General features: G+C 42.7%; 1 protein-coding gene across 1 annotated transcript in view; it reads right to left on the reverse strand.

Moving 5' to 3' along the window:
- Positions 1-481: 481 nt before the first annotated feature.
- Positions 482-12,283, reverse strand: part of LOC109931158 (GMP reductase 1) — a 96,076-nt gene continuing 84,274 nt past the window's right edge. Inside the window, exon 9 of the mRNA XM_020530499.2 lies at positions 482-1,142. Within this exon, the coding sequence (XP_020386088.1) occupies positions 962-1,142 (181 nt within the window). The 3' untranslated portion in view covers positions 482-961. The remainder of the gene's footprint in view (positions 1,143-12,283) is intronic.

The following is a 12,283-nucleotide window of genomic DNA, read 5'->3' on the forward strand; positions in this document are numbered from 1 at the left end:
CAGAGATGTTGGCCAGGGAACAGGATGGTATGTTAAAGTGGCAGGCAACTGAAAGCTCAGCAGTTCTGCGAAGCAGCCACTCAGTCTACGCTTTGTTTCTCCAATGCAGAAGAGACCACATTGTCTGCAGCAAATGCAGTAGACTAGATTTTTTGTTCTGTGTGTTTGAAGTTCATTGGCTTTACTCGCCCAATTCCAGTGAAAGAAAGGTTGACTAGGAGCTCACTGACATTATTATACCACAGAGAGTTAATGGGAATTGAAGTGAACTATACACAGCTACTTGCATAATTTATGCCCTCGGAAAGTCTTTCAAAACTGACTTATTTTCAGTGATGTGTCAAAAAGAAGCTATATCAGTTTTTAAAAAAATTAAAACGGGCACACTTTTTAAAGAGCTCCAGATGATGTGATATTGTCTCATTAATTAGTGTGGTCAATTCCAACCTCGTAATATTACTCAACATGAAGGAACTACACATTTTTGAAGTGAACCATTTGTTTTAGGTATTTAATTTTTCATTCCACATTTGCAGACAATATACACAGCTTTTTAAGCAGTATTGTATAATTAAATTAATTCCTCAAATAAATTATATTGTTTCACAACATTAAAAATTGAATACGCCTGAGCAGTGTATACAAAACTGAGTTTTGTTCTATATGAGGCAATAATGCCTCAATTTTAATAACTTAAAATAATTTGTTATTGATTTTTCATCTTGAGCTGTCACTTTCAGCAAAGAATTGTTTCACAATACAGAAAAGAAAGTGCAAACCTAGCTGTAAGTTTAGATCCTAGAGGCAATGGGTCCATCTTTTTTATGAGCTTCAAACCAGGGAAACAGCAAAATAATATTGTACTATCAAAAGTGAAAACTATATTGAACTGCACCAAAGCTTTAGAATGAGACACCTCTGCAGGAGTGGAACTCTTCAGTTTCTTCCATTGTAAAAGCCCCTAGGAAAACATTTGGTTAAACTGCTGTGTTACGCGGATGAATGTTGTTCTCCGGCTCAGTTCCTTCAGTTTAGCAGCTCCCACATAGGTGCAGGTGGAGCGTAATCCCCCTAAAATATCAAGGATTGTACTCTCCACATCTCCTTTGTAAGGAACCTCCACTGTTCTGCCTTCTGAAGCTCTGAATAGAAAAGACATAAAAGAGGTAATCCACATTGTTAGATGAGAGCCTGTATGTGAACAAGAAGAGGGAAAAATGACCGGACCCTTTCCTTGTTCCATCTGCCGAGTAGTGTAATTGCCTGCATTGATCTCTTGAACTACTAATAACGCTAATTTCTGAGGTAAGAAATAGAATTAAACAGAAAAATCTGAGATCACTCTAAGGCAAGTTGTACGAAGCCCATCACTCAATTGAAAACCAGCAATTTCCAGGAGCAAAAAAAAGCAAAGAACCGTGAACGCTGAAAATCAGAAACAAAAACAAATTTCTGGAAAAAAACTCAATAGGTCCGGCAGCATCTGTGGAGAAAAATCAGAGTTAACATTTCAGGTCCGGTGACCATTCTTCAGAATTTCCAGAACCTTTTTACTGCTTAGCAGATTGTACAACCTCTGCATCAGGTGAACAGTAACATCTTTATGGAATATTTCTGTTTAGTTTGTTGATTAACAAGCTACTTGCCTCACCGTTTAATTTTTGCTCCTGCTATGATGTCTTCTCAGCCTTCATTGTTTCAATAAAACTCTAAGTAAATTCAAGGAATAGCAACTCATCTTTCAATTATACTCTTTGCAGCCTTCCAGACTTAACAATTTCTGCAGTTTTCTTGTGTAGTAGCTGTTGATGATTCCACTATTTCCTCTAAACCTATCTTTTATTTCTTTACTTGGCCCATTACCATCTCATTATCTTGCACAATCATTCCTTTAATCACTTACCTTGATCTGCCTTTCATCCAATCACAACTATTTCCTTTGTTCTCCCTGCCCCTTTTCCTGTCTTTGTATTTGTTTAAAATTTGTGACATGTCTAGCCAGTTCTGGTGAAAGGTTAGTGACCTGAAGCACTGGTCAGAATTTAATGTGGGGACAGTAGTTGGAGTACCGGTGCAAACCCCATCTCATCCCTGTGGGGGAGGGCATTATCAAATGAAGCACCTGTCAGGTATTTAAATGACCAGTGTCTGGTCTTTCTCAAGATTTGAGATTCCAGGGGGCAGCCATAGCTTCATGGAAGCTGCCAACAAATTGGACGCCAGCTGTTCCAAATTGCCATAGCAGTACTCCCAGAAACGTTACTCCTTCCAGTAATGCTGCAAGGACTTTCTGAAGAAGGGTCTAGGCCCGAAACGTCAGCCTTCCTGCTCCTCTGATGCTGCTTGGCCTGCTGTGTTCATCCAGCTCCACACCTTGTTATCTCAGGACTTTACCAAAGATTGTTTCCAGACCTATGGGTGCAGGTGAGTGGGGGGGTTAGGAAGGAGGTTGAGGGTGAAAGACAAAAGACAAGGTGGTAGCTTTCAGTAGAACACTCTACCCGATGCCAAGTGATGTGAATAGGGCTTTAAACTGAAGGGGTGGGGGAGTTCTGGTTGTATGTAGAATTACAGAAAAAGTTAAAGGGAGAGAGTGCTCAGCAGAGACTATTAAAGTTTCCAGAACAAGTAATAGGACAGATAATATGGAAAGGGTCAGGAATCTAACTTCAGCCACAGCAGCTGAGGGAACAACTATGAGAAAAGGGGCAGTCAGTGCAGGACTAAGTGTGTTGTATTTCAGTGCACAAATTATCTGAAACAAGGTAACTGAGTTGGTCATACAGACTGAAATTGGCAGGTATCATGTTGTGGGTAGCACAGAGACATGACTGTAGGGGATCAGAGTTAGGAATTAAACATCCGAGGATACATATCCTATGGAAAGGATGGGCAAAATTTCGTAAGACCTTCCGGGTTCCTTGTGGTAGACCAGTTAATAAGGTTTGATCACTTGGGATCTAGGGACAGCTAGCCAATTGGATACAAAATTGGCTTGATGGTAGAAGACATAGGATGGCAGCAGAAGGTTGTTGTTCAGACTGGAGGGTTGTGACCAGCAGTGTGCCGCAAGAATCGGTACGGAGTCTGCTGTTGTTCATTATTTACATAAACAATTTGGATGAAAATATAGGAAGCATAGTAAGTTTGTGGATGACATCAAAGTTGGTGGTATCGTGGACAGTGTGTAGAAGGTTGTTTAAGAGTACAACAGGATCTTCATTGACTAGGCCACTGGGCAGAGGAATGGCAGATCAAGTTAAATTCAGATAAAACGAGGTATTGCGTTTTGGTAAGACAAAACCAGGCAAGACATACAGTTAATAGTAGGGCCCTGGGAAGTGTTTTCGAACAAAGACACCTAGGGGTTCGGGTACACAGTTCCTTGAAAGTGATATCACAGGTAGACAAGAAGATGAAGGTGGTGTTCGGCACAGTTGCCTTCATCGGTCAGAGCACTGAGTACAGGACTTGGGATGTCATGTTATAGCTGTACAAGACATTGGTAAGGCCGTATTTGGAGTACTATGTACAATTTAGTTGCCATGCTATAGGAAGGATGTTAATAAACTGGAAAAGTGCAAAAAAGATTTAGCAGGATGTAAGCAAGACTGAAACGTTCTAGTTATAAGGAGAGTCTGGATAGACTGGGACTGGTTTCCCTGGAGTGTAAGACCTGAAAGGGTAATGTTAAAGAGGTTTATGACATCGTGAGGGGCATAGATAATGTGAATAGCCAAGGTCTTTTCCTTATGGTTGGGGAGTCCAAAACTAGATGGCATAAAGTCATATAATTCATTCTTGCCCATATCCCTCTAAACTCTTCTTATTCATATGCCCATCCAGATGCCTTTAAAATGTTGTAATTGTACCAGCTTCCACCACTTCCTCTGGCAGTTCATTCCATATACATGCACCTGTCTGTGTGAAAATGTTGGCCCTCAGATCCTTTTAAAGCTATCCCCTCACCTTAAACCTATGCCCTCTAGTTTTGGACTCCCCAACCCTGGGGAAAAGGCCTTAACTATTCACCCTGTCCATGCCCCTCATGATTTCATTAACTTCTTTGAGGCTATCCCTCAGCCTCTGATGCTCCAGGGAAAATAGCCTCAGCCTATTCAATTTCTCCCTATAGCTCAAACCATCCAACCCTGGCAACATCCTTGTAAATCTTTTCTGAACCCTTTCAAGTTCTTTTCTATAACTTTTCTACAACATCTTTTCTATAGCAAGGAGACCAGACTTGAACGCAGTATTCCAAAAGTGGCCTAACCAACATCCTGTACAGCCACAACATGACCTCCCAACTCCTCGCCTCAATGCGGTGACCAATAAAGGCAAGCGTACCAAACGCTGCCTTCACTACCCTGTCTACTATGAACCTGCACTCCAAGGTCTCTTTGTTCAGCAACACTCCCCAGGACCTTACCATTAAATTTACAAGTTCTGCCCTGATTTTCTCTACCACAATGTAGCACCTCACATTTATCTGGATTAAACTCCGTCTGTCACTCCTTAGCCCATCAACCCATCTGATCAAGGTCCCGTTGTACTTGCTGTCCATTACACTGCCAATTTTGGGATCATCTGCAAGTTTACTAACCATACCTCCTATGTTCACATCCAAATTGTTTATATAAACGACGAAAAGCAGTGGACCCAGCACTGATCCCTGCAACACACCCCCTGGTCATAGATCTCCAGTCTGAAAAGCAACCCTCCACCACCACCCTCAATCTCCTATCTTCTAGCCAATTTTGTGTCCAACTGCCTAGTTCTCCCTGTATTTCTATTATCTAATATTGTTAACTCGTCTACCTTGTGGAACCGTGTTGAACATCACATTGAATTCTATATTGACAACCAATCTGCCTTCATCAATCCTCTTCGTCACTTCAGAAAAAATTTCAATCAAGTTTGTGAGACACGATTTTCCACGCACAAAGCCATGTTGACTGTCCCTAATCAGTCCTTGCCTTTCTAAATAGGTGTAAATCCTGTCCCTCCGAATCCCTTCCAACAACTTGCCTACCACTGATATCCAGCTCATCGGTCTATAGCTTCCTAGCTTTTCCTTACCACTTTTCTTAAATTTTGGCACCATGTTAGCCAACCTCCAGTCATCCGGCACCTCACCTGTATTTATGATACAAATATCTCAGCAAGGGGCCCAGCAATCACTTCCATAACTTCCAACAAAGTTCTAGGGTACACCACATCTGGTCCGGGATTTATTCACCTTGATACAAAGAACAATACAGCACAGGAACAGGACCTTCAGCCCTCCAAGCCTGCACCGTCACATTTTTCCTTTCCATGCTAAAACAGTCTTGACTTACAGGATCCATATCCATCTATTCCCTTCCTATTCATGTATTCATCCAGGTGCTTCTTGCATGCTGCTGATGTGTCTACTTCCACCCTCTGGCAGCATGTCCCAGGTGCCTACAACCCTTTGTGTGGAAAAACCTGCCTCACATATTTGTTTTAACCCCGCCAACCACACCTTGAACCTGTGTGCCCTAGTAATTATCCCCTCCACCCTGGATAAAAGCCTCATACTTCCCACTCTATCTATGCCATTCACAATCTTATAAACTTCTATCAGGTCACGCCTCAACCTCTTGCGTTCCAGTGAAAACAAACCCAGTCTATCCAAGCTTTCTTCATAACTAAAATCCACTATACCAAGCAACACCCTGGTAAACATTTGTTCATACCCTCAAAAAAGCAGCCATATCCTTCTGGTAGTGTGGTGACCAGAACTGTATGCAATATTCCAAGTGTAGGCCTAACTAAAGTTCTATAAAGCTGCAAATAACTTGCCTATCCTTAAACTCAATACCCCTTCCAATGAAAGCAAGCATGCCCATAGACCTTTCCTACTACACTATCTACCTGTGCTGCCACCTTCAGTGATCTATGGACCTGCAAACCCAGACCCCTCTGCATATCAATACTGCTAAGAGTTCTGCCATTCACTGTATAAGTTCCACCCATACTTACCTTCCAAAATGCCATCACCTCACATTCGCCTGGATTAAATTCCTTCTGCCATTTTTCTACCCATGACTCTAATTATCTATATCCTGCTGTATGTTCTGACAATCCTCCTCATTATCTGCAACTCCACCAATCCTTGTATCGTCTGCAAACTTACTACTTAGACCAGTTATGTTTTCCTCCAAATCATTTATGTAGACCACAAACTGCAGAGGCCCCAGCACTGATCCCTGTGGAACACAACTAGTCACAACCCTCCATTCCTAAAAGCATCCTTCCACCACTATTCTCTGTCTCCTAATGACTAAGCCAGTTCTGTATCCATTTTGCCAGATCATCCCTAATACTTTGTGACTTCACCTTTTGTACAGACTGCCATGAGGGACTTTGTCAAAGGCTTTACTGAAGTCTATGTAGACAACATCAATCACTTTTCCCTCATCAATCATCTTTGTCACCTTCTCAAAAAACTTGATCAAGTTAGTGAGGCGCGACCTCCCCCACACAAAACCACACTGTCTATTGCTAATAAGTCTATTTGTTTCTAAATGCATATAGACCTTGTCCCTAAAAATCTTTTTCAATTATTTCCCACTACCAATGTGAGGCTCACAGGTCTGTAATTTCCAGGATTATCCCTGCTCCCCTTCTTAAACAATGGGACAACATTGGCAATTCTCCAGTCCCCTGGAACCTCACCTGTGGCCAAAGAGGATACAAAGGTGTCTGTCAATCCTCCAGCAATCAATTCTCTTGCTTTCCCCAATATTCTAGGATCGATCCTGTCAGAACTCAAAGACTTATCTACCTTAATACATTTTAAGACGCACAACACCTCTTCCTTTTTAATAGCAATTTTGCTTAGAAATTCGACACTCCCTTCCCGGAGATCATCCTCCACTAATCCTTTTCTTTGGTGATACTGACACAAAGTATTCATTTAGGACCTCACCTACCTCTTCTGCCTCCACACATAGATTCCTTCCTTCGTCCTTGATTGGGCCAACCCTTTCCCTGGCTACCCTCTTGCTTTTTATATATGTATAAAAAGTGTTGGGATTCTCCTTAATCCCGTTTGCTAACAACTTTTCCTGAATCCTTTTAGCCCTTCTAATTCCTTGTTTAAGTTCTTTCCTACTTTCGTTATATACTTCAAGAGTTTTGTCAGTTCCCTCCTAGGCCTTATGTATGCTTCCTTTTACTTTTTAACCAAAGTCATAACATCTCTGGTCATCCAAGATTTGTGTAACTTGCCATACCTAGCCTTCATTCTCGCAGGAATGTGCTGCTCCAGAACTCTTATCAAGTGCCGTTTGAAATACTCCTACATGTCTGATGTGGACTTACCCTCAAACAGCCACATCCAGTCCCTGCCTAATATTGTTGTAGTTCACCTTCCCCCAGTTTAACACCTTCACCTGAGGACTGCTGTTATCCGTTTCCATGAGTATTTTAAAACTCATGGTATTGTGGTCACTACTCCCGAAGTGCTCTCCCCCAGTGAAACTTCATTCACCTGGCTGGGTTCATTTCCCAAACTCAGGTCCAGTATAACTCCTTCCCTGGCTGGACTGTTTACAAAGTGTGTCAAGAAACCCTCCAGAATGGTCCTCACAAATTCTGCCCATAGCCCATAGCATGAGCTGAGTCCGACTCAATATAAGGGAAGGTAAAATCACCCACCACAATAACCTGCTGTTTTCACATCTTTCCAAAATCTTCATCATCATAGAATCCCTACAGTGTGGAAACAGGCCCTTCGGCCCAATACGTCCACACCGACCCTCAGAGCATCCCAACCAGACCCATCCCCCTGTAACCCACCTAATCTACACATCCCTGAACAGTATTGGTAATTTAGCATAGCCAATCCACCTAACCTGCACATCTTTGTGGGAGGAAACTGGAGCACCCGGAGGAAATCCATGCAGACATGGGGAGAATGTGCAAACTCCACACAGACAGTAACCCAAGGGTAGAATTGAACCCGGGTCCCTGATGCTGTGACGCAGCAGTGCTAACCACTGAGCCATCGTGCCACCCTATTTGTCTACATATTCTCTCTTCTATCTCCCATTGGCTGTTGGGAGGCCTGTAGTATACTCCTAGCATTGTGCTTTCACCTGAGTTCTTCCCATATTGACTCGCTGCCCGAGACCTCTGATGTATCCTTCCTCAGTACAGCTGTGAGATATTCCTTTACTAGTAATGCAACTCCTCCACCCCTTTTAACATCCCTTTCTATCTCATCTGAAGCAGCTGAATCCTGGGACATTCAGCTGCCAGTCCTGTCCGTCTTTCAGCCAAGTCTCGGTAATCGCAATAATGTCATAGTTCCGAGTACTATCCAAAGCTGTGCATTCATTTACCTTGCCTATTATACTTCTCGCATTGAAACACACGCATTTTAGACTGCCTCCCCCTGCTCTTTTCAGTAGTGTTTCCCTGCCTGTTCTTGTTCATAGTCATGTTTGCCCTGGTTTCTACCTCTCCCTCAATTTCTGCATCTACTGCCCTACTCCTCCGGTTCCCATCCCCCCACCACACTAGTTTAAATCCTCCCCAAGTACCCCTCCAAGGATATCAGTCCCAGTCCTGCCCAGGTGTAAACTGCCTATTTGGTATTGGTCCCAACTCCCCTGAACGAGTCCCAGTGCCCCACAAATCTGAAAATTCCACCCTCCGCTGTGACACCATCTTTTGAGCCACATGTTCATCCTGTATATCCTGCTGTTTTTGATTTAGCGCGTGGCACTGGTAGTAATCCTGAGAGAACTACCTTTGAGGTTCTACATTTCAACATTCTTCCTAGTTCTCTGTATTCTGGTTTTAGAACCTCATCCCTATTTTTCAAACCTATGTTGTTAGTACCAACGTGTACCATGGCTACTTGCTGTTCGCCCATCCCCCCAAATTCCCCTGCAGAATATCCTGCAACTGCTCTGAGACATCCCAAACCCCTAGCACCAGGAGGGCAACACAGCATCCTGTATTCTCATGTGCAGCCACAGAAATACTATCTAGTCCCCTTACAATTGAATCCCCTATAACTATAGCATTTCTATGCCTATTTCTCCCTCTTTCTGCAGCAGAACCAACTATGGTGCCATGAATTTGGCTGCTGCTGTTTTCCCCAAGAGGCCATTCCCCTCAACAGTATCCAAAATGGTATATCTGTTTTGCAGTGGAACAGCCTCAGGAGATTCCTGCTCTGCCTGGTGGTCACCCATTCCCTTCCTGCCTATGGAGTCTGAGTTTGCAGTGTGACCACCTCTCTGTACGTGCTATCCACAACAGTCTCCACCTTGCGAATGCTCCACAGTGTGTCCCGAGAGACTGCTCCAACTCCGAAACTCGGGCTTCCAGGAGCTGCGGCTGGAGACAAGTTTTGCATCCTTAAAGCATTTTAGATCATACAGCACCTCCTTCTTTGTAATATGGATGCTCAAGATATTGCTATTTATTTACCCAAGTTCTCTAGCTTCCAAATCCTTCTCCACAGTAAACACAGATGGAAAATACTCATTTAGTATCTCCCCCATTTTCTGCACATAGATCGCCTATTCTCTCCTTAGTTACTTTCTAATTCTTAAATGTATTTGTATAAACTCTTTGAATTCTCCTTAACCCTATTTGCCAAAGCTATCCCATATCCCCTTTCTGCCCTCTTGATTTCCCTCCTAAGTATACTCCTACTGACCTCAATTCCTGCTGTCTATACCTGACATATGTTTCCTTTTTCTTGACCAGAACCTCAATTTCTCTAGTCAACTTATTATTCTTACAGAAAACTGAGCCCTCCTTACAAATGTGCTTCTCAATTTCCTGCTGACTACTGGGGGGACTATAGTACAATCCCAGTAAGGTGATCATCCTTTTCTTATTTCTGTTCCATCCAAATAATTTCACCTGACATACTCCCTGCAATATCCTCCTTAAGTACAGCTGTAATGTAATTCCTAATCAAAAACGCCACTCTCCCTCCTCTCTTGCCCCCTTTTCTATCCTTCCTGTAGCATGTATACCCTGAAAAATTAAGCTGCCAGTCCTGTCCAACCCTGAACAATGTCTCTGTAATAGAGATGATAGGGTTAGGGTGACAGGAAAAAGATTCAAAAAGGAACTGAAGAGCAACTTTTTCTCTGAGAGTGGTGTGTTTATGAAATGAGTTGCCAGAGAAAGTGGCAGAGGTGGGTACAATTACATTTAAAAGACATTTGGATAGGTACATGGAATAGGAAAGGTTTCAAGGGATATGGACCAAATACAGGCAAATGGGACAAGTTCAGTTTAGGAAACCTGATAGGCATGGATGAGTTGGGCCGAAGAGCCGTTTCCGTATTTTGTGACTTTATGATTCTACGTGACATTAAATTTATAGCAAGAAGTGACATAGAATCAGAAGGTGTAGAATCTGTGTAGGTAGAGTTGAGGAACTGCAAGGGAAAAAGCACGCTAATAGAGATTGTGTACAGGCCTCCTAGGAGTAGACAGAGGATATAGGGAAGAAAATAAATCAGGAGATAGAAAAAGCATGTAAGAAAGACACTATTACAATAATCATGAGGGACTTCAATATGCAGGTGGACTAGGAAAATCAGATTGGTAGCAGATCACAAGAAAAGGAATTCATGGAATATCTATGACATTTTTGTTGGAGTAGCTTGTACTAAAGCCCACGAGATAACAGGCAATTCTGGATTGTCTGTTGTGATGTTTGGTGTTGTGTAATGAAACAGACTTGATTAGGGACCTTGAAGTGAAGGAACCCCCTGGGGGGACAGTGACCATAGTCTGATAGAACTCACACATACAGTTTGAGAGGGAGAAGTTGGAATCATATGTAATGGTATTATAGTCGAGTAAAGGTAACTACAAAAACACGTGGGAGGAGCTGGCTAGAGTTGATTGGAAGGACAGCATAGCAGGAAAGACTGTGAAGCAGCAACGCAGGAGTTTCTGGGAGTAATTCGGGAGGCACAACAGAAATTCATCGCAAGTAAGAAGAAACTACTAAGGGGAAGACAAGGTAACCACAGCTGACAGGTGAAATCAGGATGGCATAAAAGCAAAAGAAAAAGCATAAAATGTGGTGAGGATTAGTGGGGAGCCTTTAAAAACCAGCAGAGGATAACCTGACAACCAGTAAGGGGGGATAAGATGAAATATGAGAGCAAGCTAGCTAGTAATATAAAAGAAGATTGCAAAAGTTCTTTTTGGTAACTTACTTAAAGGTAAGAGAGAGGCAAGAGTGAACACTTGACCACTGCAAAACAAGGCTGGAGACATAGTAATGGGGAACAAAGAAATGGTAGTGGAACTAAATAGTTACTTTGCATCTGTTTTAACAGTGAAAGACAGCAGCAGCATACCAGAACTTCAAGAGAGTCAGAGGATAGAGATGACTGTGGAGAATCCCTACAGTATGGAAACAGGCCATTTGGCCCAACAAGTCCACACTGACCCTCCAAACAACATCCCACCCAGACTCAATCCCTCCCCTATCCCTGTAACTCTGCATTTTCCATGGCCTACACATCCCTGAACACTATGGGCAATTTGCCATGACCAATTCACCTAACTGGCACATCTTTAGATTGTGACCATCACTAAGGAGAAGGTGCTAGGAAGCTGAAATGTCTGACAGTGGATAAATCACCTTGACCAGATGGACTACACCCCATTGTTCTGAAGGAGATAGCTGAGGAGATTGTAGAGGCCATGGCGGTGATCATTCAGGAATCACTGAAGTCAGGGAGGGTCCCAGAGGACTGAAAAATGGCTCATGTAGCACCTTAGTTTAAGAAGGGAGGGAGGTAAAAGACAGAATATTATAGGCTCGTTAGCCTGACCTCGATCAATGATAAAATTTTAGTGTCCGTTATTAAGGATGAAATTACGGAGTACTTGGATGGTCCATGCTAAAATTGTGCTGAGTCATCACAACTTTGTCAAGAGGAAATCATACCTGACAAATCTATTTGAATTCTTTGAAGAGGTAACACGCAAGTTAGACAAAGTGGAGCCAGTTGACATGATCTGTTTGGATTTCCAGAACGCCTTTACCAAGGTGTCACACAGGAGGCTGCTAATTAAGATAACAGCCCATGGTGTAATGGGCAAGGTACTGGGATTGATAGAGGATTGGCTGACTGGTAGAAGGCACAGTATGGGATTAACGAGTCTTCTTCAGGTTGAATAGTGGAGTTCCACAAGCATCTCATGGTGACTTCATGCTGGATCTAGTAGAAAGTTTTTCCTTATAAAAACTTACCTTGTG

This window comes from Rhincodon typus, chromosome 2 (genome assembly GCF_021869965.1).
Source record: "Rhincodon typus isolate 14 chromosome 2, sRhiTyp1.1, whole genome shotgun sequence".
Classification (NCBI taxonomy): domain Eukaryota; kingdom Metazoa; phylum Chordata; class Chondrichthyes; order Orectolobiformes; family Rhincodontidae; genus Rhincodon; species Rhincodon typus.